This window comes from Arabidopsis lyrata (genome assembly GCF_000004255.2).
Source record: "Arabidopsis lyrata subsp. lyrata unplaced genomic scaffold ARALYscaffold_7, whole genome shotgun sequence".
Taxonomy (NCBI): Eukaryota; Viridiplantae; Streptophyta; class Magnoliopsida; order Brassicales; family Brassicaceae; genus Arabidopsis; species Arabidopsis lyrata.
Genome location: NW_003302549.1, coordinates 14,169,352 through 14,194,785, shown reverse-complemented (window position 1 = coordinate 14,194,785; position 25,434 = coordinate 14,169,352). Strand labels below are relative to the sequence as shown.

General features: G+C 38.1%; 7 protein-coding genes and 1 non-coding gene across 10 annotated transcripts; 3 read left to right on the top strand and 5 right to left on the bottom strand.

The window, feature by feature from the left end:
- Positions 1 to 4,115: 4,115 nt before the first annotated feature.
- Positions 4,116 to 5,802, bottom strand: LOC9304366 (peroxisomal membrane protein PMP22). The gene is made up of 7 exons (XM_002868248.2): positions 5,488 to 5,802; positions 5,307 to 5,405; positions 5,114 to 5,215; positions 4,736 to 4,811; positions 4,564 to 4,634; positions 4,380 to 4,465; positions 4,116 to 4,299 (listed from the first exon to the last, which is right to left on the bottom strand). Exons 1-7 carry the CDS (start codon positions 5,557 to 5,559, stop codon positions 4,248 to 4,250), a joined length of 558 nt encoding a protein of 185 aa, XP_002868294.1. The 5' UTR covers positions 5,560 to 5,802; the 3' UTR covers positions 4,116 to 4,247.
- Positions 5,803 to 5,900: 98 nt separating this feature from the next.
- Positions 5,901 to 9,529, bottom strand: LOC9306393 (KIN14B-interacting protein At4g14310). 2 transcript variants are annotated; one of them, XM_021018852.1, is made up of 5 exons: positions 8,385 to 9,529; positions 7,906 to 8,339; positions 6,894 to 7,510; positions 6,212 to 6,755; positions 5,901 to 6,129 (listed from the first exon to the last, which is right to left on the bottom strand). In XM_021018852.1, exons 1-4 carry the CDS (start codon positions 9,448 to 9,450, stop codon positions 6,212 to 6,214), a joined length of 2,661 nt encoding a protein of 886 aa, XP_020874511.1. In that variant the 5' UTR covers positions 9,451 to 9,529; the 3' UTR covers positions 5,901 to 6,129. The 2 variants fall into 2 exon arrangements, with proteins under 2 accessions (XP_020874511.1, XP_020874510.1); XM_021018851.1 differs by having other exon boundaries at positions 7,906 to 9,529.
- A 365-nt stretch (positions 9,530 to 9,894) lies between these two features.
- Positions 9,895 to 10,480, top strand: LOC9304365. The gene has a single exon (XM_021018856.1). The coding sequence runs from the start codon at positions 10,064 to 10,066 to the stop codon at positions 10,331 to 10,333; it is 270 nt and encodes an 89-aa protein (XP_020874515.1). The 5' UTR covers positions 9,895 to 10,063; the 3' UTR covers positions 10,334 to 10,480.
- A 1,513-nt stretch (positions 10,481 to 11,993) lies between these two features.
- LOC9306392 (60S ribosomal protein L36a) lies at positions 11,994 to 13,388 on the bottom strand. The gene is made up of 4 exons (XM_002868246.2): positions 13,270 to 13,388; positions 12,535 to 12,714; positions 12,298 to 12,372; positions 11,994 to 12,212 (listed from the first exon to the last, which is right to left on the bottom strand). Exons 1-4 carry the CDS (start codon positions 13,270 to 13,272, stop codon positions 12,153 to 12,155), a joined length of 318 nt encoding a protein of 105 aa, XP_002868292.1. The 5' UTR covers positions 13,273 to 13,388; the 3' UTR covers positions 11,994 to 12,152.
- A 112-nt stretch (positions 13,389 to 13,500) lies between these two features.
- LOC9304364 (kinesin-like protein KIN-10A) lies at positions 13,501 to 17,013 on the top strand. The gene is made up of 6 exons (XM_002870274.2): positions 13,501 to 14,301; positions 14,393 to 14,548; positions 14,685 to 14,792; positions 14,898 to 15,008; positions 15,110 to 16,450; positions 16,547 to 17,013. Exons 1-6 carry the CDS (start codon positions 13,693 to 13,695, stop codon positions 16,829 to 16,831), a joined length of 2,610 nt encoding a protein of 869 aa, XP_002870320.1. The 5' UTR covers positions 13,501 to 13,692; the 3' UTR covers positions 16,832 to 17,013.
- A 151-nt stretch (positions 17,014 to 17,164) lies between these two features.
- On the bottom strand, positions 17,165 to 20,937 carry LOC9304363 (casein kinase 1-like protein 11). 2 transcript variants are annotated; one of them, XM_002868245.2, is made up of 14 exons: positions 20,484 to 20,937; positions 20,342 to 20,382; positions 20,062 to 20,131; positions 19,819 to 19,967; positions 19,646 to 19,741; positions 19,439 to 19,509; positions 19,105 to 19,166; positions 18,939 to 19,002; positions 18,764 to 18,848; positions 18,552 to 18,678; positions 18,345 to 18,418; positions 18,173 to 18,236; positions 17,765 to 17,901; positions 17,165 to 17,625 (listed from the first exon to the last, which is right to left on the bottom strand). In XM_002868245.2, the coding sequence occupies exons 1-14, from the start codon at positions 20,575 to 20,577 to the stop codon at positions 17,389 to 17,391; spliced, it is 1,371 nt and encodes a 456-aa protein (XP_002868291.1). In that variant the 5' UTR covers positions 20,578 to 20,937; the 3' UTR covers positions 17,165 to 17,388. The 2 variants fall into 2 exon arrangements, with proteins under 2 accessions (XP_002868291.1, XP_020874513.1); XM_021018854.1 differs by having other exon boundaries at positions 17,765 to 17,898.
- A 2,332-nt stretch (positions 20,938 to 23,269) lies between these two features.
- LOC9304362 (uncharacterized protein At4g14342) lies at positions 23,270 to 25,252 on the bottom strand. Its single transcript, XM_021018855.1, has 4 exons — positions 25,112 to 25,252; positions 24,860 to 24,945; positions 24,639 to 24,762; positions 23,270 to 23,529 (listed from the first exon to the last, which is right to left on the bottom strand). The coding sequence occupies exons 1-4, from the start codon at positions 25,115 to 25,117 to the stop codon at positions 23,482 to 23,484; spliced, it is 264 nt and encodes an 87-aa protein (XP_020874514.1). The 5' UTR covers positions 25,118 to 25,252; the 3' UTR covers positions 23,270 to 23,481.
- Positions 25,253 to 25,351: 99 nt separating this feature from the next.
- TRNAH-GUG lies at positions 25,352 to 25,423 on the top strand. Its single transcript has one exon. It is a non-coding gene; the product is annotated as a tRNA-His (tRNA).
- The last annotated feature ends 11 nt before the right edge of the window (positions 25,424 to 25,434 follow it).

Sequence of the window (25,434 nt, the reverse complement as noted above, 5' to 3'; positions counted from 1 at the left end):
AGATGTGTCGTATGTACGCTCCAGGTTTTCTTTTTTTATCGGAAACCAAAAATGATCTTGTACACCTTCAGAATATGCAAGTTTCATTAGGGTTTGATTTTTTACAAACTGTTGAACCGATTGGTAACAGTGGGGGTCTTGCCCTTTTGTATTCGAAAGACTATCCGGTTAAGTTTGTTTTTATGAGTGATCGGCTTATTGATATTGAGACTATTATTGACGGAAACCGAGTTTTTATTACTTTTGTTTATGGCGATCCGGTAGTTCAATACCGAGAATTAGTTTGGGAGCGGTTAACTCGTATTGGCATTTCACGCTCTGATCCATTGTTTATGATTGGTGACTTTAATGAGATTACCGGAAACCATGAGAAGAAAGGTGGTAAAAGTAGATCAGAACCTTCTTTTCTCCCTTTCCGATGTATGATCGAAAATTGTGGGATGATCGAGGTTCCATCCTTAGGTAACCTTTTCTCCTGGGTGGGCCGCCGTAGTTGTGGGCCCTCAGGCCATCGAGTTCGCCGACTCATCAAAGCCCGGCTTGATAGAGCTTTGGCAAATGAAGAATGGCACTCCATTTTTTCCCACACAAATGTGGAGTATCTAAAATTATGGGGCTCTGACCATAGACCCCTTCTAGCTTCAATTCAAAACAGTCCTCCCTGAGCTCTTAAGCAATTCTTTTTTGATAACAATGGTTAGGTAAACCGGGGTTTAAGGAGTCGGTCTATGAAGGCTGGAATTTCCCTTCGCTTGAAGGAGGTATTTTTACACATAAAGTTAAGAATTGCAGACGATCCATTTCTAAGTGGAAAAAATTGAATTCTACGAACTCGGAGAAACTGATTAAGGAATTACAAGATAAAATTGATAGCGCTCAAGAAGATGATTCCGTTTCTGCTGAAGAGCTTCTTGCCCTAAAATGGAGACTCTGTGACGCTTATAGAGAAGAAGAGATCTTTTGGAAATTGAAGAGCCGAGAGACTTGGTACAAAGAAGGGGACAAGAATACTAAATTTTTCCATGCTATTACTAAACAGCGACGTGCCCGAAATAAGATTTTGGGTCTTTTGAATAATGATGGTATGTGGGTGGACAAGGAGGTGGGTATTGAGCGCCTAGCGGTAGACTATTTCAAGGACCTCTTTACCACCTCTGACCCACAAGAATTCCATTCTGTTCTTCAGGATGTGCCAGCTATGATCTCGGAGGATATGAATCAAAAGCTCACTAGAGAGATATCCCCGGAGGAAGTTAAAAAAACCCTCTTCTCTCTCCATCCAGATAAAGCTCCGGGTCCGGATGGGATGACGGCCCTCTTCTACCAGAAGTTCTGGGACTTGACCGGACCAGACCTAGTTAAATTAGTCCAAAATTTCCACTCTTCTGGATCTTTTGATGACCGCCTCAATGAGACAAATATTTGCCTGATCCCAAAGACAGATAGACCAAGAAAGATGACGGAATTTCGACCAATCAGCTTGTGTAATGTTGGGTACAAAGTTATCTCGAAGATATTGAGTCTTCGGCTCAAGAAGCTTATTCCGGATCTTATATCCGAGACTCAATCCGCCTTTGTGGCTGGCAGACTTATCACAGATAACATTCTTATAGCCCAGGAAAATTTTCATGCCCTCCGTACAAATCCGGCTTTCAAGAAAAAATTCATGGCTATAAAGACAGATATGAGCAAAGCTTACGATTGGGTGGAATGGTCTTTTCTCAAGGCCCTAATGTTGAAGATGGGTTTTTCTCAACGTTGGGTAGATTGGATCATCTGCTGTATCTCTTCGGTATCCTATAAAGTCCTTATAAATGGGTCTCCGAGAGGCAGCATCCGTCCTTCTAGGGGTCTTCGCCAAGGTGATCCTATCTCTCCTTTCCTGTTCATATTATGTACAGAGGCATTAGTGGCAAAGCTAAAAGATGCTGAATGGAACGGACGCATTCAAGGCCTTCAAATTTCCCGTGCAAGTCCTTCCACCTCACATCTTTTGTTTGCCGATGATAGCTTATTTTTCTGTAAAGCAGATCCGACGCAAAGTCGAGAAATAATTGATATACTCCGTACCTACGGCCAGGCTTCAGGACAACAACTAAACACTGCTAAATCTTCGGTAATGTTTGGTCATGACGTGGATAACTCAACCCGGAATACCATTAAAGCGGCAATTGGAATTCATCGCGATGGGGGTATGGGATCGTACCTGGGCCTTACTGAACAGATTCATGGCTCAAAAGTTCAAGTATTCTCCTTTGTCAGAGACCGACTTCAAAAAAGGCTTAATACCTGGTCCGCAAAGTTCTTGTCCAAAGGTGGCAAAGAAGTCCTCATAAAGTCTGTTGCGCAGGCTCTTCCGACATATGTAATGTCGTGTTTCCTACTCCCCAAAGCAATTCGTTCAAAATTAAGCAGTGCCATTGCAAAGTTCTGGTGGAAAACTAACGAAAATAGCAATGGCATTCACTGGATTGCATGGGATAAACTCTGTACACCTTATGCTGAAGGTGGTCTTGGCTTTAGAACGCTAGAGGAATTTAATCTAGCCTTATTGGCTAAGCAATTATGGCGCCTTATCAGATTTCCTAACTCTCTTTTAAGTAGGGTCTTAAGGGGACGTTATTTTCGCTTTAGCGACCCTTTACACAGAGGAAGCTCGAATCGGCCCTCATATGGCTGGAGAAGCATAATGGCTGCCAAACCTCTTCTTGTCTCGGGTCTTCGGCGAACCATCGGCTCCGGAATGCTAACCAAAGTCTGGGAGGACCCATGGATTCCTACTATTCCTGCGAGAGCTGCCAAGAGCCTTCTTGACACTAGAGACCCTCTTCTCTATGTCAATGATCTGATTGATCAATCAACACAGCTTTGGAAGCTGGATCGCCTTCAAGCGTTGATTGATCCCGCTGATATTCCACTGATTCTCGGGATTCGGCCAAGTCGCACCTACTTGAGCGATGGTTTTAGCTGGTCGTATACAAAATCCGGAAACTATTCTGTTAAATCAGGATACTGGGCCGCGCGAGAGTTATCTCGCCCTACCTGTGACCCCCCTTTTCAGGGACCTAGTGTTTCGGCACTTCAGGCACAGGTATGGAAGTTAAAAACTACGCGAAAGCTTATGCATTTCGCGTGGCAATGTGTCTCAGGATGTCTAGCCACATTCCAGAGATTATCCTATCGCCATATTGGCAATGAGAAAGGATGCCCTCGTTGTGGGGGTCCTGAAGAATCTATAAACCATCTTCTCTTTGACTGTCCGCCTTCGAGGCAAATTTGGGCCTTATCACCCATTCCTACCTCAGGGCATATTTTCCCCAGAAGTTCTCTCTTCTATAATTTCGACTTTCTTTTCTGGCGTGGGAAAGAATTTGGAATAGAAGAGGACACTCTGGAACTCTTTCCATGGATATTATGGTATATCTGGAAAAGTCGTAACAGATTTTGCTTTGAAAACTTTAAAGAACCTCCTCAGGAGACTTTGGCTTTGGCCTTACAAGAAGCCTCTGTTTGGAAGAAAGCGAACACGAAAGAAGCGGAAGAGCCTGAGCCTCTCGCCTGCCCGGTTTTACTCCACTCGTCCCTTCCCCGGATCTCAGAATGTCAAACGGATGCTTCCTGGCATTCGGAGGACTCCCTAAGTGGACATGGCTGGGTTTTAGTCGACCAAGACCGTATTCTCCAACTTGGCTTAAAGAGTTCGAGACGAAGCCTCTCACCACTCCACGCGGAGATTGATTCTTTGCTTTGGGCAATGGATTGTTTGATCTCGCTAGGCATTACTACTTGCGCCTTCGCATCTGATTGCTCGGACATGATATCGATCATTGACAACCAAGACGCTTGGCCAACCTTCGCAGCAGAAATGGCATCTTTCCGGTCACTCGTTTGTTTTTTTCCCTTCTTTTAGTATTAGATTCCTTCCTCGAAGTTCAAATACTCGAGCAGATTGTTTAGCTAAACAGGCTCGATCTCGAAACAGTCTCTTTTTCCATGTAAGCTCGTCGGTTCCTGATTGGCTCTCCCTAGCGGAAAGTCTCTTTCCGATATCTTAATAGAAATGGTGTTTGATGGAAAAAAAAAAATGATATAATGGACTCAAACAACACCAACAGTGACCGAATTTGATCTATTCAAGAATGATCACATCTCTCAGTTTTTTACTTGAGATTCAATTCTTGGAGCTTTTGTACATTTGAAGAAAAAAGAAAAAAGAGAATCATTTTGTTTTTTCCATATAGAGTTCTCTAGGCGTTCTTGATCGCTGGAGATCGCGCTTTCAGGTTCAGAAATATGCTCCTAAATATATGCAAAGATAAAATGTTACCAAAAACCTTTTTTTGCATAGCAAAATGAAAAAGAAAGGTTAAAGCTTTTACCAGCAAGAGGCAACGAAGCTACTGAACAAGACGCGGAATTGCAAAGGGACATACTGATAATTAACCCATCCCACAATAGGCCAAAACTGTTACATATACAAAGTTTCAGAAATCAGAACCATCCAAATTGGACCAATTGTCAAAAGTGTAACATAATGAGATGGTAGTGACTCTCATTTATTACCTTCCATGCTGTTAACTGGATCGTAGGGTAATCTTTCCCAACTTTTTGCTTCACTAACTTCCATGGCCTCCCTGTACAACATTACATGACAATGTCAGATCTTAACTCAAAATCACAAACCATTAAAGAGGAAACAAAACGACACATTTCAAAACTGGACCATGATCGTTACCTTCAACCACTAAACCATAATATGACATGAAAAGAAAATTGTTCCAAGGAGATGATGTAAGTTGTTCCAACAAAACCTGTTTCAACACAGTTTTTTGTTAGTTCCACAAAATCCATCCTTAAAACACAATACATATATTGATCATCATTCATCAGAAAGAGAGATACTCCTACGATATTTCAAACTAGTATACGCGTAACTTCTCTCTGACTATACTAATCTTAAGCACATTCAAATTCCAAATTGCAACAAGAAAACTATGAGATTATAAGTTAAACAAGTTGAATCTAATTCAAAGCATGGATATTCAACAAACTGGAAGAACAAGTGTTGACTGCTATAACCAAGAAGATGATAGTTTGGTTCAAAAGGCAAAACCTTTTTGGCAACAGTTGAATTACCCTTCTTCCCTTTGAAAATGGTATCCATCAATTTGTGGAAAAAGTGACCAAATGGTCCTCCATAAGCAAACCCATACAACTGCACAAAAGAGATCATCACAAAATCACATTCTTCAGAGACTAATAAGTATAAAACTGTGCAAACATATAAAAGAAAAGCAAAAAAGAACCATAAGGAGAAGCAATCTCCGGAACTGAATCCGTTTAACTCCAGAGATCTTCTGAGCTATAGCATCACTGCACCCTGTTAAAACCCCTGCAGTGATCGCCTGAACAATTTTTCATTACCTCGACATGATCATCTGAAGAATTAAAAGAAAGAGAAATCTTGATTAAATGAAATCAACAAACCTTGGTTCGTAAAGGGTGAGCTTGAAGCTGAATCAGATATTTTCGCCATGCGTCTTTCGCAAGATCCGACATGGCTCCAAAGATTCAAACGAGGAAAGAGCAAGATTTGACAAGACTAAAAGATCCAGATGTGATTTAAAAGAAATTAATCATGTTTTGTATTAAACAAATAATAGATTAAGGGTTAGTTAGGTGGGTAACGATTGATTCACTTTAGGCCACATTAACAAAGACCCAAATTAGGAATATTTTCGTTTGGTGGTAACTATATCCTCCCTAAAATCCACAAAGTCTATCCATTTCCAATGTCAAATATGCTTTTATGTCATCTTACCAACCATGTTCAAGACAATATGTGTCGGTTTACATATCTCTGAGTTCTTCAGACCATTTTATAACCTAGTAATCATGAGTAATAAGAAAACCTATTAAATTGATCAAAACACCACAAGTATGTACAGAGTAAAGCCAAATAAGCAAATAGCATGAAAGGAGAATTCAGAAAACTATCAAAGTTGGTAACAGAGAGCAAAAGTATGAACACAACACAAGAGAAGCAGCACAAGGTGTGCTTAACACTTGCTAAATAGGTCTCGTGGGAACACCATCTTTAGCTTGATTTTACTCATCTGAAAAATTTACCTGAAAAAAATCGAAATTCAACTATAAACATCTGACACAAGTTTGTATTCAAAAACTTTATTCAGTAAAGTTGTTGGTTTACCTATAAGAGGTATCTCCATAAAGCAGGGCGGTCTCTTGAGATGAGGAGTACACGACAACCTGAGTAATCAAATGACGGGCAATACAGATCGTTTGGACCGATAATCTCTCTTACTGTTTGAACGCTTCCACGCTCACTTGTCAAAGGCTGTTGTTGCAAGGTCTCTTCTTTTGCGGTATCAAACACGAATAGTCCCATACCAGAAGTAGCCATGACAAAATTTGAATTTCCCCAGACTTGGGTTATTGCAGAGTGGTGCGGATGAGAGTTAGAGTCAGGCAGACTGTATGTGCTCACGAGACGCTGTTTCCTTATGGAGAATTGCTGCACCTGAGATGAAGAAGCCATATGTTTCTTAGCAGTTGATTTCTGATTGGTACATCCTAGAAACACTGAATCTCCTCGAGATGATACACATTGAGCATTAACACCGAGTTTGGGGATTTTAGCACCAATGCCAGATGGGTTACGAAAATCTAAGATGTTGATTGAATCACTAGTGCAGAAAACTCCATCGTTGCCTTCAGCATCCAAGGAACTTACTCTGCATTTCAGTGAAGAAAACATAGTAAGCGAATGAAAGAGAAACTAAAGTATCCACATTTCTTAGTCTCCTAATGTTCATATATGATCAATTTCTGAGGCAAAGCAAGGAGATAGGAAGTTAAAATAAAGTTTTTACCTTTGGCGAACACCTCCTCCAACTTCAGCATCTGTGTTATTGATATGAAAAGCCGAGATTTTTCGCCCTGAAGAGGAAATGGTATGCTGTGCTTCAGGGTGAAGGGAATTGACATCCCAAACAGAAATTGCTTCAGATTCTGCTATAACAAGTTTTCCTCGATTCCTCCATTGTAAAGGGCTCGAATAATCTAAAGCTGACACAGGATCCTGCACCTCCCATCTCATGATTTGCTCCCCATCTCGTATGTCAAAAACCTTAACTACACTTTGGAAACTACCGGTTGAGGCTATAAGAGGACCACACGGTCTGTACCACCATTGTTGAGTTTCTGGTACCACTGCACAAGCCGGAGTGTTCCTACCATGTGATGTGTTATTGGGTAGAGGAGCAAGAGCGGTTCTTGAAACTCTTGAAGATCCGTCCTCGATGTGTAGTGCCTTAATGTCTTTCGTGTAGAAATCCCATGAACAGAAGCCAGACTCTAAGGTATTCCCAGCAGAAGCAGCTACGACATATCTGCCTGAACAGCCATCTGCACCCGGTGCACGAACTACCCAGCAATCTCTCCATGTATTTGGTGAGATACCATCTGGAGGACTGTACACAGATTTCACCTGAAAAAAGAATTTCAGGTCTTTGATGTAAGAGATAACAATGCATTTTGGGTGCACGAACTCCAGTAACTTCATACAAGCCACCCAGATAGATAGAGGATAACATTTATTAATCAAAAGCTTTGCATACAAAATATAGCCCAAAATAAATCTTCAGTAATCAAGCATTTCTGCAAGTTTAAGATCAAAACCAATCTAAATAAAGAAAAGCAATGCTAAACATCTTCTGGTAACTTGAGAGATGTGTGACTATTTTGAGGTCAATGTGAAACTTTAATATCAATGGTTCACACCAGCATATTTCAAGTTAGATCTAACATGATACTATAAAATTTTAAAGCAGGAAAAGTGTTCCATAATGAAGATAATTCGTTGAAAATATAAGATTATAGTACCTCAGAGTTAGCGACATCATAATAGGAGCATGAGCCATCATCATGAGCAAGTATAACTGCCTCGCCCTCTGATACAAACCATCCTCCTGTAGAAGTTCTGGACCCAATGTCATTGAGTTGATACATGCATCCCTCATCTATCTCTTCTAGCTCCATCTCCTCTCTATTCTCTTCATCATCAATTTCCTCAAGGGCTTCGTTTGCTCTGAGAATTTCATTTAAGTTGGAAGTCAGATTGACATCTTTTGAAACATCATTTTCCTTTGACGGCTCCTCTGTATCCATCTCCTGCACTTCCAGATTTTCCAGCGCATTCTGATCACTCATAAATGTGACTTTTTCCTTATCAAGTGAGGCAAGGAACTCTAGAGCTATCACATTCTCCTCAACAGGAGCTGAGGGCTTTTCTTCAACATTAACTGCCTTGTTGGGCTCAACAGAATCATGGCCTTTTGAGACATGTGAAGATGTTTTGGACTGAGTTCTGCTCCTTAGCAACCTCTGGTGAGGAAAGAGTCTGTCTTCCAACTCTTCCTTATTTAATCCTTTAACCAAAGTTTTTGCTTTCGTCACTTGAGTAGTTTTGTTTTTCTCTGGACCATCAATAACATGACTCATAGACTTTTCAATCCCTGTGATCTTCTGCTGTATATCAGAGATTATAACCTTTGATGAATCCGGATTGTTCAAATCCAGCATGTCCTTTGTCTTCTTGATATCTGACGCAATTTTCTTAACCTTTCCTTCAAGAAAAGCAAGCTTCTCATGCAGCTTACTCGGATACTTAGCAGCGCTATTGCTGCTTCCTTCATTCCCTCTAATCTCCTTTGACACCTCCATTGCCTTCCCACCATTATCCAAAGACTTCCTTCTTAAAGCTACACTAGTACCTTTCCCAATCTTTTCAATTTTACAATCAGATTTCAAAACAACAGCAGATTTCTCTCCAGAACCAACCAAAGCATGTTCCTTTGGATCAGAAATTGAATTTCTGGCCACGCTAGAACCTTCAAATTTGCTTGATTTCACTGGAACAATACTTTCTTCATCTGTTTTCTCACAAACCCTACTTGGCTCAACCTTAATTTCACTCGTAACCTGTTTGAATCCAGAACTCTTGAACCCAGATTTCTTATCCTGATCTGATTCACCCTTTTCCCCAATAACCCTAGATTCATTTCTCTTTCTCAAATCCGAGAAAACCCTAATCAAATCAGATGGACTAGAACTCCTACCTCGCAAACCAGAAGACGTGGATCGCGTAACCCTACCCTCGCTACCATCACCAACACCTCTCACGGCGGACTTATCGATACGCGGAACAGGACGAAGCACTGGCTTCTGAGTCGATCCAAATGACCGGTGACTAAGCTTCGGATTCGGATTCTCTTTGCTGGATAATGATTTCTGTAGAGCGGGACTTGGATTTTTGCTTGAGATCGGAAGTGGAGTTACAGACCTTGATGGTTTTTTACCAGAAGATGGATTTTCTCCGGCGCCGGTGTTTATATCTTTTAGCCGGCGGCGATTCGTTGAAGCTGACATCGGCAAAATCTTAGGGTAAAATAATTTAGGATTTTGAAAAAAAAGTTTGGGGGAAAAATAAAAAGTTCTGATTTTGAAGAAAAAGCACAAAACGATAAATGGAGTATCACTACCACAAACCGACAAAAACAATTGAGTTTCAATTTCAAAATATTTGGGCGGGATTACCAAAAAACTCAAAAAATTTGAGATCTCGAATTTTCTTCTACAAAACGCCGCGTTTTATAGAAAACTGTCGATTGATTCACACAAAACGCAGCGTTTAGGTGTATTTATTAAACACGTGATAGCAACAAATGCAAAACGCAACATTTTGAAGTTAGTGGACCTGGTGGTTTAAAAATATTCGAGATTTCGAATTTTGTTAACTAAAACGCTGCGTTTTATAAAATTGTGACGAGAAACGCTGCGTTTTATAAAATTGTGACGAGAAACGCTGCGTTTAGGGTATGATGTTTTTAAACACGTGGCAGCAACAAATAAACCGAAACGCACCGTTTTGAGGGTTAGAGGAGGTTATTAAACGTGAAAGGTTTCGCCACTTTTGTGTTTCATGCATTAGTACACGAAACGTTGTCTCTAATTCTCGGGGAAACGACACAACCGTAGATTGATGTCTGAATCTGTTTATATAACTTCTCCAAGTAGAGACACTAACACAGAATCGATCACAACTCGTAACGAAAAGAAGATGAACAACATAATGGCGAATGAGTATGGATTCGGGATGGGTTCGGTTTTGGCGATTGTTGTCGTTGCACTAATGTTACTGATTCTTCCGTTGATGATGGGACCGGTAACTGCTCCATCTCCTCTACTTATCTTGATGTTCCCGGTCGTATTGCTCTTTGTGTTTCTCTATCTCCATTTTACTTCCAAGTGATCAAACATCGATCTCTTTCTATGAATATCGTGTAATATGTAGTATGTATTTAATTTATTGGATCGTACATTGAACTATGTTTTTGGTTATACATTCGTAAAACAAACATTGTATTTGTTCTATGATGTATAATATTTCTTCAAATTGTTGATCAACGCATGCGTTGTTTGGATTTCTATTGATTTGCAAGTAAATTTTTTGGATTTATCTCTCCCTCTCACTTTTTTCTTACAATATTATTCAAGCCTTCGATTTACCTCCCGATGTGTGTTTTACAAGCAAGTAGATTGTTGCCTCTTCTCGTAGATATTAGCGTAGCAAATACTGTCAATGAATGAGAAAACATACACACAACACAAACCTACTTAGTTTTGTCTGCATGAACATATTTTAATGATATTACGTAATTGCAGAGAAGAAAACCTAACCTTGGATTAACCAAATTAAACACCTCCCAAAAGTAAAAATTTGTTAGCCCGGACCAACCCCTAGTTCCAATTATAAAATTTGCAGTCCGTACAATAGGTACAGAACACAAATCTACTTAGTTTTGTCTGCATGAATAAATTTTAATGATATTACGTAATTGCAGAGAAGAAAACTTAACCTTGGATTAACCAAATTAAACACCTCCAAAAAGTAAGAATTTGCTAGCCCGGACTAACCCCTAGTTCCTATTATAAAATTTGCAGTCCGTACAGAGAAATTCGAACGTCGCAACAAATAGCGTTGATATTATTATTTTTAAATGGATCTGATTGGTTGTTCACAAAAAAAAAAAAGGATCTGATTGGTAAAATGTTGAAGAAGGATGAATGTTTTATGTAAATTAACAATTTCAAAACAGATAAAGACAAATTAAAAAAAAAAAAGTTAACAATTTAAAACCGATGGTAAGAGGAAAACGTAATTGGGAATGGTAATGATTGATACATGGGAAATAACATTATGGGAGTACTATGGTGTAGTACGAGTCACTGACGAAATTAATCCTTTTAGATGACCAAAAAAGAAACGAATCGGTAATATTTTGTCTAGCAAGAGAATCGAATGAGAGAAGTTAAATCAAACAAGTTTGTTACAAGAACGCAATAAAATTTAAAGTGTTAACAAAAATTTATCAAAAGTAAAAAAAAAAACCAAAGCAGAATCCTTAACCGTCACCACATCGTCCACCAATGTCCCCACCACCACTACCGTTACCATCGTCACCACCAGATCCTTCTCCTCTATCACCATAACAGCGAGGAACAATCACATCCGAGACAAGAGAATAATATCAACTCATCTGTCTTTCTGCCCGTACAGCTCTCAATTAAAACTAACACAAAGGATAAAACACCTAGGACTATCATGGTCGTTCATGTTCGCTTTTTGCCCGTACAACTCATCTTGTGTGTGCTTAAGAGAATTTAGTGAAAGTTAGCGTGTTTGAAGTTAAAAGTTAAAACATAATCTAAAATCATCAACTCATTCTCTACATGAATATCATTTTAATATGTGAAGCTCATACATGACATTGATTTGCACCACAAAATGATATTGATTTTCAAGATCTGAACAACTATTTATAAGCGATCTATCATTGTGTATGAATATGTGATATGTGTGATGCTTAGACTTTGTGGCAAGCTATAGAGAATATTCAAGTGCAACCTAATGAATAAAGATTGGTGCACAAAATCAAAAGATATCATCCATAAGACAAAAGTCCTATTGAATTGAAAACCACAACCATTTCTGGTAGATTCAAAGTATATCTCAATATTGAAGCAGGACAAGTACCAAACAAAACAAAAAAGTAGATAGATGAAACAACTTAAAAGAGAGATGTTCCCTTTCCTTTCTTGTCTCCACCGATCTCAAAGTGCTTGCACCTCTGCAAAAGCCACACACTAATGTAAGAAACAGAATTAAAGACTAAAAGAGTGTTTAACAAAGATAAAGAATGTCTAACACATTACTTTAATCGGGCGTTGAGAGAAATGTTTGCAGCTTTGGCACTGAAGCCTCAGGACAATCTTCTTGGTTGTCTTAGCCTGTTCCAAAGAAATACAAATAATGAGTACACATGATTATCGATCTGAGACATATTTCACAAAGCTGTCTAATCTCAACTCCAACATTGATTCTCAGATAGAACACAGTAATTAGAGATCAAGATAAGGAAAATCCAAGTATCATTGTTGCTTTTGTGTTACCTTCTTGTGGAAGACGGGCTTGGTCTGACCTCCATAACCAGATTGTTTACGGTCATAACGACGCTTTCCTTGGGCAGCGAGACTGTCTTTACCCTTTTTGTACTGAGTAACCTTGTGCAAGGTATGCTTCTTGCATTCCTTGTTCTTGCAGTAAGTGTTCTTGGTTTTAGGAATGTTCACCTAATATTCACAAAAACCAAACTTTGAGTTATAACTATCACAAGAAATGATGGCTTCAACAACATACAGAATCGATTGCGATCATAAATAGATCATTCAGAACTGATTGCTACCATATGATCAAACTACTCAACTAGTCAATATTGATAATCTCCTCTCTCATTTTTCTAACTATATTGTGAATCCTACAAGTCCATGCAGTACTACATATCATTCAAATGAACATATAAATTCCCAAATTCTCCTAAAAATCAGAACAGATAAGAAATGCATAACACTAAAACCATTTGTGAGTATCTGGTAAAGAGGAACTAAACTCTTCTCAGAGACTATGTGAATTGAAATCTCCAACAAAACGGATACTAAACTTGAGATTAGACTCTTCAAATTGCAAAATCAAGAACAAACATCTTCAAGAAAAAAAAAAATCACACAAACAGATCTATAAACAACAATTCGTTCTTCGAAAGTATATATATCGGCAACCAAATAGAACTCTACGAAACACCAAATTAAAGAAATTTAAGAGCAATTCAGAAAAGAGAAGAGAGTCACCATTTTCGCTCTTCGGAGAAGCTTGCGCCGTCGTCTTCCACTTCCCAAAAACAACAGCAAACAAAAAAAAACTAAGGAACAGAGTTTATAAGAGAGACTTTGAGAAAACCCTAATACTACAAACTTTGGGCCTCTTTAAACACAAAAGCCCATTTACGTAATACAAAAGTCAGGCCCATATTAAATAAAAAAGATTGAATATATTTAGTTTATATTATCAGTGGCCCGTGGACAAAAACTAGCCGTTTAGAGATAACACAACACAACGGTTATGTTTGTTTCTTTGTTTCAAACTTCAAACCTCGTGAATCACTCGCAAAACCCTAATCCCCTTTTTCAATTTCTCTCTCTCTAACGCTCTCTGAATCTCAAAATTTCCCAATTTCAATTTCACTCTTTCGAAAGCTTGAAACTTTTTCAACAATGGCACCGACACCATCATCTTCAAGATCAAATCAAACCCAATACACCCTAATCAGAACTCCACAAACCAAACAACGTCTCAATTTCCACTCAAAAACCCCAAACCCTGAAGGATCTAAAGATCCAACACCACCGGAGCATCCAGTTGAAGTAATCGGCCGGATCCGAGATTACCCAGATCGAAAAGAGAAATCTTCTTCGATCTTGCAAGTTAACACAGATAATCAAACGGTACGAGTCAGAGCTGATATTGGGTACAGAGATTTCACTCTTGACGGTGTTTCTTTCTCGGAGCAAGAAGGTCTTGAAGATTTTTACAAGAAGTTTATAGAAGAGAGGATTAAAGGTGTCAAAGTTGGGAATAAATGCACGATTATGATGTATGGACCTACTGGTGCTGGAAAGAGTCATACTATGTTTGGTTGTGGCAAGGAGCCCGGGATTGTGTATCGGTCTTTGCGGGATATTTTGGGTGATTCGGATCAAGATGGTGTTACTTTTGTTCAAGTTACTGTTTTGGAGGTTTATAATGAGGAGATTTATGATCTTCTTTCGACTAACAGTAGTAACAATTTAGGGATTGGTTGGCCTAAAGGAGGAAGCACTAAGGTAAAAAAGCATTTCTAATTAAGGACGTTAATGGGTTCTTGATTGATCTATCTTAGTATATAACTTCTTGTACTTTGTTGTTTTATTATAGGTCAGGCTTGAAGTAATGGGCAAAAAGGCGAAAAACGCGACCTTTATTTCAGGGACAGAGGCTGGAAAGATCTCTAAAGAAATTGTCAAAGTGGAGAAACGGAGAATAGTGAAGAGTACACTTTGCAATGAAAGAAGTTCCCGGAGTCACTGCATTGTAAGAACGATCTTCTTGAATCTTAATTGATGCATATATCTATATATATAGCTTTATGCAACTTACAAGTGTGATTGCCATTGATGTGTATATATAGCTTTATGCAACTTACGAGTGTGATTGTTTCTTTTTGTAGATCATACTTGATGTGCCAACTGTTGGTGGAAGATTGATGCTTGTTGACATGGCTGGTTCTGAAAATATAGACCAAGCTGGGCAGACTGGATTTGAAGCTAAGATGCAAGTAATGTTTTGCAACTCTAGGCTCTCTCAATGCATTTGATTCTACCAAAGTTAATTGTAGTTTTGAATACCAACTGACTTATATATCTCTCTCTCTATTCAACAGACAGCTAAGATCAACCAGGGAAATATTGCACTGAAGCGAGTTGTGGAATCTATAGCAAATGGAGATTCTCATGTACCCTTTAGAGACAGCAAGCTGACCATGCTTCTTCAGGTGAAATTCGTGTTCCAAAGTTTTTATCTTCTGGAAGATGTTTTCTGTGGTTGCTTGGTTTTCTTGAGATATTTAGTGTTGTTTCTATGCTCTGGATGCAGGACTCTTTTGAAGATGACAAGTCAAAGATTCTAATGATCCTGTGTGCGAGCCCGGATCCAAAGGAAATGCACAAGACACTCTGCACTCTTGAGTATGGGGCAAAAGCAAAGTGTATAGTTCGTGGGTCACATACTCCAAACAAAGATAAGTATGGGGGTGATGAGTCTGCCTCTGCTGTTATTTTGGGATCAAGAATAGCTGCCATGGATGAGTTTATTCTCAAACTCCAGTCCGAGAAGAAGCAACAAGAAAAAGAAAGGAACGAGGCACAAAAGCTGCTGAAGAAGAAGGAAGAGGAAGTTGCTGCTTTAAGATCTCTTTTAACACAGAGGGAAGCATGTGCTACCAATGAAGAGGAGATAAAAGAAAAAGTAAACGAGAGAACCCAGCTTTTGAAATCGGAGCTAGAGAAGAAACTTGAAGAATGCCGAAGAATGGCTGAGGAATTTGTTGAGATGGAGAGAAGGAGAATGGAGGAAAGGATTGTGCAGCAGCAAGAGGAACTGGAGATGATGAGGAGACGGTTGGAGGAAATTGAGATTGAGTTTCGGCGCTCAAGGGATGGAGGCAGTATTGATGAAACTAGTGGGTTTGCCAAAAGACTTAGAAGTCTTTACTCTGATGATGATCCTGGTATGGTGAAGTCAATGGACCTTGACATGGGTGATCCAGAACCAGTCAAGCAAGTATGGGGAGCTGTTTCACAGCAATCAAGCAACACAATTAGCAGCAATTTCACTAACATTTTGCAACCAAAGCCTTCAGAGAATATGCTTACGCAGATGTATCCTGACCGGGTATGCTTGAGCACTGTCTTTGAAGAAGAAGAGGTTGAGGAAGAGGAAGAAAAAGTGATAGTCGAGGATAAAAGCATCTGCTTGATAACAACACCAATGCCTAGTTTGAACTCTGAAGGTTTGGGTAAAGAGAACTGCTTCAACGGTGCAGATGACAAGGAATCAGCCTCGTCTAGAAGGTTGAGAATTCAAAACATTTTCACCCTTTGTGGCAATCAGAGAGAGCTGTCACAACACAGTGGGCAAGAGGAGGACCAAGCCAATACTGCATCACCTGATAAGAAAGACAATCAGCTGTTTTCTATAACGAATAAGGCCGAAGCACTAGCACTTGAAGAAGCAAAGGAAAACAATATCTCAGTCGATGAAAGGAAAAACGTTCAGATAGATATCTATGTTAAATGGGAAACAACAGCTGATAACCCTCGAAAGCTCATAACAACACTGAGGGTTACAAAGGATGCAACACTAGCTGACTTGAGGAAGCTTATTGAGATCTACCTTGGATCTGATAACCAGGCTTTTACCTTTCTCAAGCTCGGGGTAATAAACCCGTATACAACAAGCACAAAAAGTTTATTCCTTTATCTGTTTGTTATGCTCTGATCCTAAATGCAGTTTTCATTTCAATGTGTGAAGGAACCATGTGGAGCTCAAGTGGCAAAGGAGAAAGAATCAACAGTTCAAGCTACTAGCCTACCTTTCTGCAACGGACACGCTTACCTCGCCACTTTGAGACCGGGAAAGAGCTCACAACTTCAAAGTCTTCCACCGGCAAGTCCACTTCCTCTAACTCCCATTGAAAACAAGATGCTTAGCCCCATCTCAAAAGTGACACCGAACCACCAAGTTGATGAATTTTCATCACCCAATCTCGCAGCTCATCTCAGCTCCACTCCATTCATCACTCTGAGAAGACATTAGTCACTATGTCTTCTTTTGTCTGTCCAAAGGTAGCTTTTGAAATATGTAGCATTTCTCTATTTCTCGGTGTTGAGAAAAAAAAACACTCTATGTACGACCACTTTTGTAGCTATAAATATGTTCTACGATGTTTCAGCGGATGCAGACAAAATGCATTTTCCAATATGTACAAGATTTGTCAACAGAATCCAACTTTCACTGGACCATAATATCATTAGTTAAAAAGCACGTAAGTTTTGGATTTTACAGTATAAATTTTTTCTCAAGGTTGGAGAAGACGAGATGGGTTTTCATATTTTAATTCTACATCGAACCTGGAGTACACATGAGTCATGAGTCATGACAAGTTACACTTTAAAGCTTTATTAACAGATTCTTTTAAAAACAGAGAATGAGACGTTGGGAGAGGTAGATTACAATTAACTCTCTCTTTCTCTCTCACACTCTCTCAACTTGTTCCAAGGCTAAAAAAAACAATGCGTCTTTCCTATTTTCAGAGGATCCATCAGCATGGAATGTTGTCTTTACGATCTCATCAACCTTCTCCTTCCCTATCTTCATTTCCTCTTTTTCCCAGAGCCAATGGTAAGGAGCTCGAAGCTTCTAATGGCATCCTCATGCCCAGGCCTTGCAGCTGCAGATTCATAGCTCTGTGGAACCCTTTGGGTTGTGGCATGACGTGATCCACTTGAAAATAGTCGGCTTGAACGGTTCTCACTTGGCTCAGCTGATGAACCAGGTCTGCTGCTTGATATCACACCTCTCTTTGAGGTACTTCCATTTCGTGACTCGTGCTGCAAATGAAGCCAACAAATAAAAAACATACAAACTTTCTCATGTTCTGATTCCTACTTAACCTGAGAATTACTTTGGATCATTAAGTAGAGAAATTTTCATGATTGGCCAATGAGAGAAATAACAACAAAAACTAACCACTTCCTTGGCAGAAGAGGGTATATCATCCGAAGATCTGTGTCTCGAGCGGTCACCATGAGCGCCTTGGCTTGAAACATTTCGTCTGGTAAATGCCTCAATTGCACCTGTAAATCTTCCTCGCAGGTCCTGTCCTACTAAACAGAATAGGGAATGAAGTTCTCAGTTTGGGATCTTCCACTATGTAAGAATTTTGTTAAATCTCTGGACACAACTTCAAAATCTTCTAAGGGAGACAACGTATGAATATTCATATCTGAAGGTTCAATTCAAGTGAGATAGTGCACGTTTTTCCGCACCCAACACTGTCAACACTCAGTCTCATAAATTTACACGCTAAAAGACATTTTTCGATATTTCTCTTTGTATTAGTCCCTACAATATAAGAGACAGAGAACATCAATGTACCTGTAGGCTTTTCAGCTTTTTCTGCAGGTGGTCCTGGAGGGTCCAAGGCTGGTCTTGGAGTTGGCTGTTGTAAATGATAGACACATAGATAACAATAGCAGGATAAAATTTCAGATTATTCAATTGTTCTGAGATTTGGTTCTCCACACGTTAAATCAATAACAGAACTAACCCTTGGTCTCGAACTAGAACCAATCTGAGGATACTTCGAGATTGTCCAATCAAACACGTAATCGAGCTGATAACCTGCATAGTCCATTCCATTAGATACGTATAAGAAAGCTAGATATGTTTCTTTTAGTCACACTAAACTGCATAGACCATAAATAATCTAATAATAAAGAGGGATTAGAGAACAAACAAAGCAAGAATTTTCAACCTTCACGAATGAAAAGGTCCCTAAAAAGTCTTCTCAGATACGAATAATCTGGTTTGTCCTCAAATCTCAATGATCGACAGTAATGGAAGTACGAGGTAAACTCTGATGGATACGACTTGCAAAGAGTCTGCAAAAAAGTAAAACCATGCTATGTCAGTTTCTACTGGACATCTGGAAACATTATCTGCATATAAACCTTAATAATTATGTACCTCTACAGAAGTAAGCATCTTCTTTTCACTAATCTTGTCATACTTCTGCTTCTTCGTACCAGCTTTTAAACCTTGCCACGGAAGACTGAGACAGGAGAAAACATGAACTCAAGTTTAAGGATTTCATTTTCTTTAAGAAGTTATAAGCTAATATGCAACCAAGAAACTTTACTACCTTCCTCGTAGAAAATACATCAACACATAACCAAGTGACTCCAGATCATCTCTTCTACTTTGCTCTGTAAGCATGCATACAAAAATGACTCAGCAAAGGAAGACAAGAATTTTCAAATGCTTCTGACAAGAAATCCACTGATGTATGAGATGAAAGCAGCTCTTACCAATCCCAAGGTGTGTGTTTACACTTGCATACCGAGCAGTACCTGTAAGATTCTTGTTTTCCCTGAAAAATTGCAAGGAATTCTAATAAAGCAAGCTGGAAGAAGAGTGCACAAAGGAAAGTATCGAACACAGGTCCTGAACTCAGTAAGAAATAGAAAATATTTCTATTCTTGCACCAACACAAAGAAAAAAACTAGTGCAGCATAAAATTAGTATTTCATTAATAAGATAGGCAAGGAAGATCAACCAAAATTTTTTCTATAGCAGTTTCCTAGAAAAATAGATTCAGTAAGCAGAGATATCCGAAAAGGAAGGGTAAGAGTTTGATCTCACCTGTATGGTATATGCTTTTGTGTCTGAAGATCCTTGTATTTTTTAGCAAGGCCATAATCAATGATATACACCTGAGGTTAATAATTAATTCAGTAATCCAGAAGGCTTTAGTACTAATCCTATCCTAAGAATCACAGAGAGATTTACTCTAAACACTAAAGACACCTTCAAGACATACAGCAACCCATGCTGAAACAGTAGGATTACCTGGTTTGCTCTGCGCCCAAGACCCATCAAAAAGTTGTCTGGTTTAATATCGCGGTGAAGAAAACCCCGCGAATGCATGTACTCAACTCTACATATCTGCATTGATACAGCATATTCTCAAAGACCAACCTAACATCAAAAAATAAAGGGGATATTCATTACTCAGTACTTACCAATTGATCTGCAAGCATTAAAACAGATTTTAATGAAAATATTCGCTTGCAGTAATTGAATAAGTCCTCCAAGCTGGGCCCAAGAAGATCGATAACCATGCAACTGTATTCACCCTCAACTCCGAACCATTTCAGATGGGGTACACCCGCTATATAAAAAGAAAGATAACAACATGTCAAGCTATCAGAGGCAGAGAGGGTCAAAACTAAAACTTCATATAACCTAGCCGAGAAACCACTCACTTCCTCCTTGAAGAAACATATATATTTTCGATTCATACTGCAGTTGAGGATGCCTCGTCTTCACAGGTTCCTAGAAACGCAAAAACAGAAATGGAGCTTGGTAATTAACAGAGCAGCAACCATCATGAATTAGAAGAGAATAAGTAAATTCACGACAGATGAACCATTGAATTACACTATAAAGACTGCAACAGTCCCAGTATTCAAAATTGAAACCTTCCTCAGCACAAAATCTATAAAATTTGAATGAAAAAAACTAAAATCAACTTCATAGTTTTACCAGTTTAACTGCGACTTCTTCTCCAGTTTGAATATTGATCCCTAAATCACACACACATAAAAAGATCAAATCTACACTTGAACAACAACTAAACAAACCCAATGCAAGAACTAGAAAAACACTCTCAAGATTGATTTGATACCTAAATAAAGTTCACCGAATGATCCACTTCCAAGCTTCCTACCCAACTTAAACTTCCCACCGATGACGTGATTCATCTTTTGAATCCGATCCATCTTTTTTCGAATTCCGATGATTAATCCGATTCACTAGTAAAACCCAATTCCCATATACTTAATACGGTTCCAATCAAAACCCTAGTCGCTAAATCAGAAAACTGGGCTCAAAGCAAACACAGTGATTGAAGGAAGCTGATTTTGTGGTGAAAGTGGAGGACTTTCGCAAGAAAAGAGAAAGAAAAGTTATTTCTTTTACTGCGAGAAAGAAGGAAGAAGAATCTATGCGCAACGAGTTAGAAGGAAAGGGATGAAGAAGAAGAATCGGATCTGAGTTTGAGGGAAGATTTTGCGGAGATTTGTGGAAGAAAAGAGAAAGAAGAAGAAGAAGAAGAAGAAGAAGGGAATAATAAAAAGAATAATATGGGACAAAATTAATTTAACCTAAGAGACAAAAAACTTCAACGTAAATATTATCTGTCATTGAATCTTTTAAATATTTATACTGTTTTTTCTTATTACTTAAAAGAAAAAATTAGGTGTTTTCGTGCACGGTTTAACATTTTATTCTTTCTGTTTTCTAACGACAAAAATTCTAATTCGTACTAACTACTAACCAAGTATAAACATCAATTAATCAACAACAACAACACGAAACAAGTTTGTAAAACTTCATAATATTTTTATTAGAAATGTTCTACATTTTTGTAATTTTTCAAGCTGAAAATTTTATTTTACATTATATATTTTGATTATATCACTCATTTTACATTCATCTAAGTTTTGTTTACTCATTTACTATCCATACCAATATGTTGATGAATTTTAACATATTTGGATTTAAACTGTCAACGAATAGTACTGTAGTATGTAATATTTACTTGTGTCTCGCCTTATCAAAAAAATAAATAAATTTACTTGTGTCTCCCGTAGCGTCGATACATGGAACACGTGTTGTCTGTTGATGTAGTTAGTTATCTAATATGGCCTTAAGAAATCAAGCTCACATTATGTAACCAATTTACATGTTGTTAGTCGATGAACTGATGAACACAATGTGAAAATTCATGAGTTTCTATTTGGTAACCATATATTAACCAAATTACATTTAGTAGAATAGCTAATGTTCTTTCTGTACTAGTTTAAGCATTTTCTTTGTTTTTGTTTTTCAATATAAAATTATTAACATGTGTCTAAACAAACGTGTTAGGTCCATATTCATCTTGAGTCAAGTGATATTTCGCATGTATGGAAACAAAACTTATTGTTAATTGTATACAATGACTAAAAAGTTTTATAATGTTTTCTGAAACTTTCGGAATTGTTAAAGTACTATGATGGTCAATGCAAAGCTAGGCAAAAGAAGTCAAAGAGAATAAGAAAAATTATCCATAGTAAAGTAAGCTTACAAGAGATGCGTATGATTATATTAATATCAAATTTGACAATGTGTTTTTTATCATCCTACTTTGAATGGTGTCATCAAATATACTTTCGTGTTTCTAGGCTTACATTGTTGACGATGTTACATTATTTATAGTTAAGAATATGTTGATGAAATGGCTTTTGGTTTTAGTGGCGTAAGCTTTTTGCTTTTATTCGTCCATTTGTCACACACGTTGTTTTCTTGTCGTTTAATAATTGGACATCTCACGGTAAAGAATTACCGAAGTAAAAGTTTCTTTTATGTTGTTTCAAGGATTTTACACAAAAGATCGAAAGAAAAATCTTGGTTGCTGGGTTCACTATTTCATCGCATAGGTTCAACCTTCAGACTTGGTTCAAGTCATAGATCCTTTCTCATATGTGTTTCAATTTGCTTACTGGGCTTATCTCTTAAATTTGGGCTGCGGCCGTAAAACACTAAAGCCGGACTGGACTTTTGTAATTTTCTTTTCTTTCCTTGCATTTAAATAGAAAGCCTTTTTCAAAAAAAAAAAAAATTTTGGTTGCCGAAAGTAGTCGCATCGACGTCATACTGAACATAGTCTACTGATATACTCTATATTTTCCTTTTTATCATAGTTTTTAAGATCCATTTTATTGTGCTTCATTAATAGTTTCATTGTGTTTTGTTGCATTTAGTGTCTAAATGAATCTTTTTTGCATTTTAGCTGTCATATAGTGTCTTTGTGTGTATTTTGGTGTGTTTTTCAAGTTAAAATAATGGAGGACATACATTTGGATGCAAAGAAGATAATTGATGGTTCAGAACCAGCCCAAAGTTCCGCAAAGATCGACTCAGATGAAGATCTTTCATTGAAGATTTAGCTTCGGAGATCTTCATAAAAGTTATAGGGAATTGAGTTTGCTTTCCAATGGAGGTGATTTCATGCCAATCAAAGCTAATAGTCGAGAGTTACGGCTGTTTTCTTATACATAAGTCAATCTGGCGCAGAGAAGAAGCTCATCTAGAAACCTCTCTTGAAAACAGACAGAAGCCTCTTCGACTTCCACCTTCGGCCACAACACCACCGAAGCTCCTCTCCGACCACCATCTTTGTCCAACACAGCCGAAGCCATCTCCTTTTTAGCTTTGATCCAAATTGCAACCGGGTCAAACCCTGGTTTGTCTCGGGTCAAACCCTGGTTTGTCTCGGGTCGACCCGATCCGAACCTATCTTGTATTTAAGCAAATGTTAAATTAGTAATTTAAAAATTATTTAATTGTAAATATATTTTAGAGCAATAATTAAATTATTTGTAAATATATTAGTATGGTAAGTTAGATATCAAAACAAATTGTTCGGTATAGTTAGATATCAAAACAAAGATAATAGAATTCAAGGTGTTTTGTTTTTTACATCCAAGAAAACCAAAGTAACAGACACACAAAAGTTGTGTGTTTTAACAGTCATATAAATCTCTACCAGAACATCAAATTTGACAGTTTAAAACTCCAAACCAACATTCCATCAGACGAGTTCTTGATAAGTAGAAAGACAAATCGAATCCTCATGTCTTCTATTCGTCTTCTCTTTCCGGAGGAAGGCCGCAGGGTAATAGCATTTTCTGAAAATCAAAAGACATCTCAAGTTATTCCAAAACATCATCACATCTACAAAGTGTGACCATTTTTATGAGCAGAGAACACCCCACAAATATTCATATTTTTCTATGCTTTTGATTAATCCTCAAGAAGATCATATATTAAGATATAAAAGATCGATAATCACACAATTATTCAACCATGTAAGAGACCTGTTTCATGAATAAACTGAAAGCCAAGGCGAGCTCACAACTGTTTAGCGTCCAGTCATTTGAGAATTCAGGACAAATGAAATCATTTGAGTGAGACCATAACCCAATGCTCTATAATCTAATTGTAACCTACAGTACCAGAGGCTGCTAACTTGTCAGTTAAAACTTAAAAGTGAAGTCCATATAGTCTAAGAAATGAAAATATCAAAACAACTAGGGAAGATACGCCATTGACAAGACTAAACTAAAACCATACAACAAACCAATGAATCGGAAAAGAAAAAGGAAAGAGATATAGCAAATGATACACTCCTAAGCGACTAAACATAGAATCATAATCCAAACCTTGAAGTGTAGCTTTGTCATTAGATAATGGATGAGGCAAAAGGTAATTACAGAGTTTGACGGATAAGATTCCTAGTAACACAGAGAATAGGAAGCAAACCTGCATGAAATCCTAACCTATCACACAATTCAGCAATGCAAGAGGCTAATAAACCGAAAGCCAATGTGAGAATTCAGAAATTCCAACAAATGAAAACATATGAGTAAGACCATAACCCAATGCTCTCTAATCTTATTCGTAAAGCTCTGTACTTGTCTTTGCCTCATCCATTCTCTAGTGACAAAGCTATGAAATTCTAATCTATCGCACATTTCAACCATGCAAGAGGCAAATAAACCGAAAGGCAACCGAGAATTCAGTAATTCCAATAAATGAAAACATTTGAGTAAGACAATAACCCAATGCTCTCTAATATCACGACGACTAGACAAATACGCCATTGACTAAACTAACACCATGCAACATAAGTACATAACCATATGATACACACTCCTAATCAACTAAACATAGAATCATAATCCAAATCTTGAACTGTAGATAGGATTGGTAGTAACACAAAGAATAGGAAGCAAACCTGCATGAAATTGTAGCGTTCGCGTCCGATAGACTCGTTCTCAGCAATAGCAAAGTATGAAAGCATAGGGTAGTGACCAATGTATGAAGCATAACTATCACGCTGAATGTTCACAGCCCACTCACTGAACAATATAAACAATTCCACAAATTAGGAGCCAATAAAACATTCATTCGAAAACGCAGATAAAAAGTTGAACAATGAAATCAAAAGAAACTCACAATCTACTCAAATCAGCATGACCAGTTCCAACATATTTAGCTTGAAGATGCTCAAGCTGAGAATTGATGTTAAACCTATCACTTGCCTGCACAAAAACCCAAATACAAAGTTGTTAAATTTCTAGCAAAACTGTTCCTGATTTCATCTATATGCTCTATAAGAAATAATCCATCAAAGGTAGAAGAAGCTAATTAGGTTGTTTCTTCTTTCAATTTCCCAACGAAAGCTAGGGTTTCGGATCGAGAACATACCTGCATCTTTTTCAGAGTTCGCAGCAAGAAGAAGAAAGAAAGAAAGAGAGAAGAAGATCTTGCCCTTCTTCAAGTCCTTTATCTGCTAATTATTTTCGGTTCATTTTTAAATTCGAAATAACCGACCGGTTTGTTCGGTTTAACCGCTGTCGTTTCACATGATGAACAAGTTACCATTAACAGAAGACTAAAGTTTCAAAGTTACAATTTTTTTACCGATCTAGCGTTTGCAAACAAAAAGTGGCTGTAGTTCAGTGGTCAGAATCCCACGTTGTGGCCGTGGGGACCTGGGCTCGAATCCCAGCAGCCACACTTATACCTTT

Bases quoted from the DNA above. Each gene is read 5' to 3' on its own strand.
- LOC9306392 (XM_002868246.2), bottom strand. The intron at 12,373-12,534 runs GTAACACAAAAG...TCTTTGGAACAG, and splicing joins AGCCCGTCTTCCACAAGAAG to GCTAAGACAACCAAGAAGAT. The intron at 12,213-12,297 runs GTAATGTGTTAG...TGGCTTTTGCAG, and splicing joins TCTCTCAACGCCCGATTAAA to AGGTGCAAGCACTTTGAGAT.
- LOC9306393 (XM_021018851.1), bottom strand. From the start codon at position 9,450: ATGTCAGCTTCAACGAATCGCCGCCGGCTAAAAGATATAAACACCGGC. The intron at 7,511-7,905 runs GTACTATAATCT...TTCTTTTTTCAG, and splicing joins ATGATGTCGCTAACTCTGAG to GTGAAATCTGTGTACAGTCC. The intron at 6,756-6,893 runs GTAAAAACTTTA...ACTGAAATGCAG, and splicing joins GGAGGAGGTGTTCGCCAAAG to AGTAAGTTCCTTGGATGCTG.
- LOC9304362 (XM_021018855.1), bottom strand. The intron at 24,763-24,859 runs GTGAGTTTCTTT...TATATTGTTCAG, and splicing joins CATGCTGATTTGAGTAGATT to TGAGTGGGCTGTGAACATTC. The intron at 23,530-24,638 runs GTTTGCTTCCTA...TTTGATTTTCAG, and splicing joins AACGCTACAATTTCATGCAG to AAAATGCTATTACCCTGCGG.
- LOC9304366 (XM_002868248.2), bottom strand. From the start codon at position 5,559: ATGTCGGATCTTGCGAAAGACGCATGGCGAAAATATCTGATTCAGCTT. The intron at 4,812-5,113 runs GTTTTGCCTTTT...GTGTTGAAACAG, and splicing joins ATTCAACTGTTGCCAAAAAG to GTTTTGTTGGAACAACTTAC. The intron at 4,466-4,563 runs GTAATAAATGAG...TATATGTAACAG, and splicing joins TCCAGTTAACAGCATGGAAG to TTTTGGCCTATTGTGGGATG.
- LOC9304365 (XM_021018856.1), top strand. From the start codon at position 10,064: ATGTCTGAATCTGTTTATATAACTTCTCCAAGTAGAGACACTAACACA.
- LOC9304364 (XM_002870274.2), top strand. From the start codon at position 13,693: ATGGCACCGACACCATCATCTTCAAGATCAAATCAAACCCAATACACC. The intron at 15,009-15,109 runs GTGAAATTCGTG...CTCTGGATGCAG, and splicing joins AGCTGACCATGCTTCTTCAG to GACTCTTTTGAAGATGACAA. The intron at 16,451-16,546 runs GTAATAAACCCG...CAATGTGTGAAG, and splicing joins TTACCTTTCTCAAGCTCGGG to GAACCATGTGGAGCTCAAGT.
- LOC9304363 (XM_002868245.2), bottom strand. From the start codon at position 20,577: ATGGATCGGATTCAAAAGATGAATCACGTCATCGGTGGGAAGTTTAAG. The intron at 19,003-19,104 runs GTAAGAGCTGCT...GCATGCTTACAG, and splicing joins AAACACACACCTTGGGATTG to AGCAAAGTAGAAGAGATGAT. The intron at 18,237-18,344 runs GTTAGTTCTGTT...CATTTACAACAG, and splicing joins GTTCTAGTTCGAGACCAAGG to CCAACTCCAAGACCAGCCTT.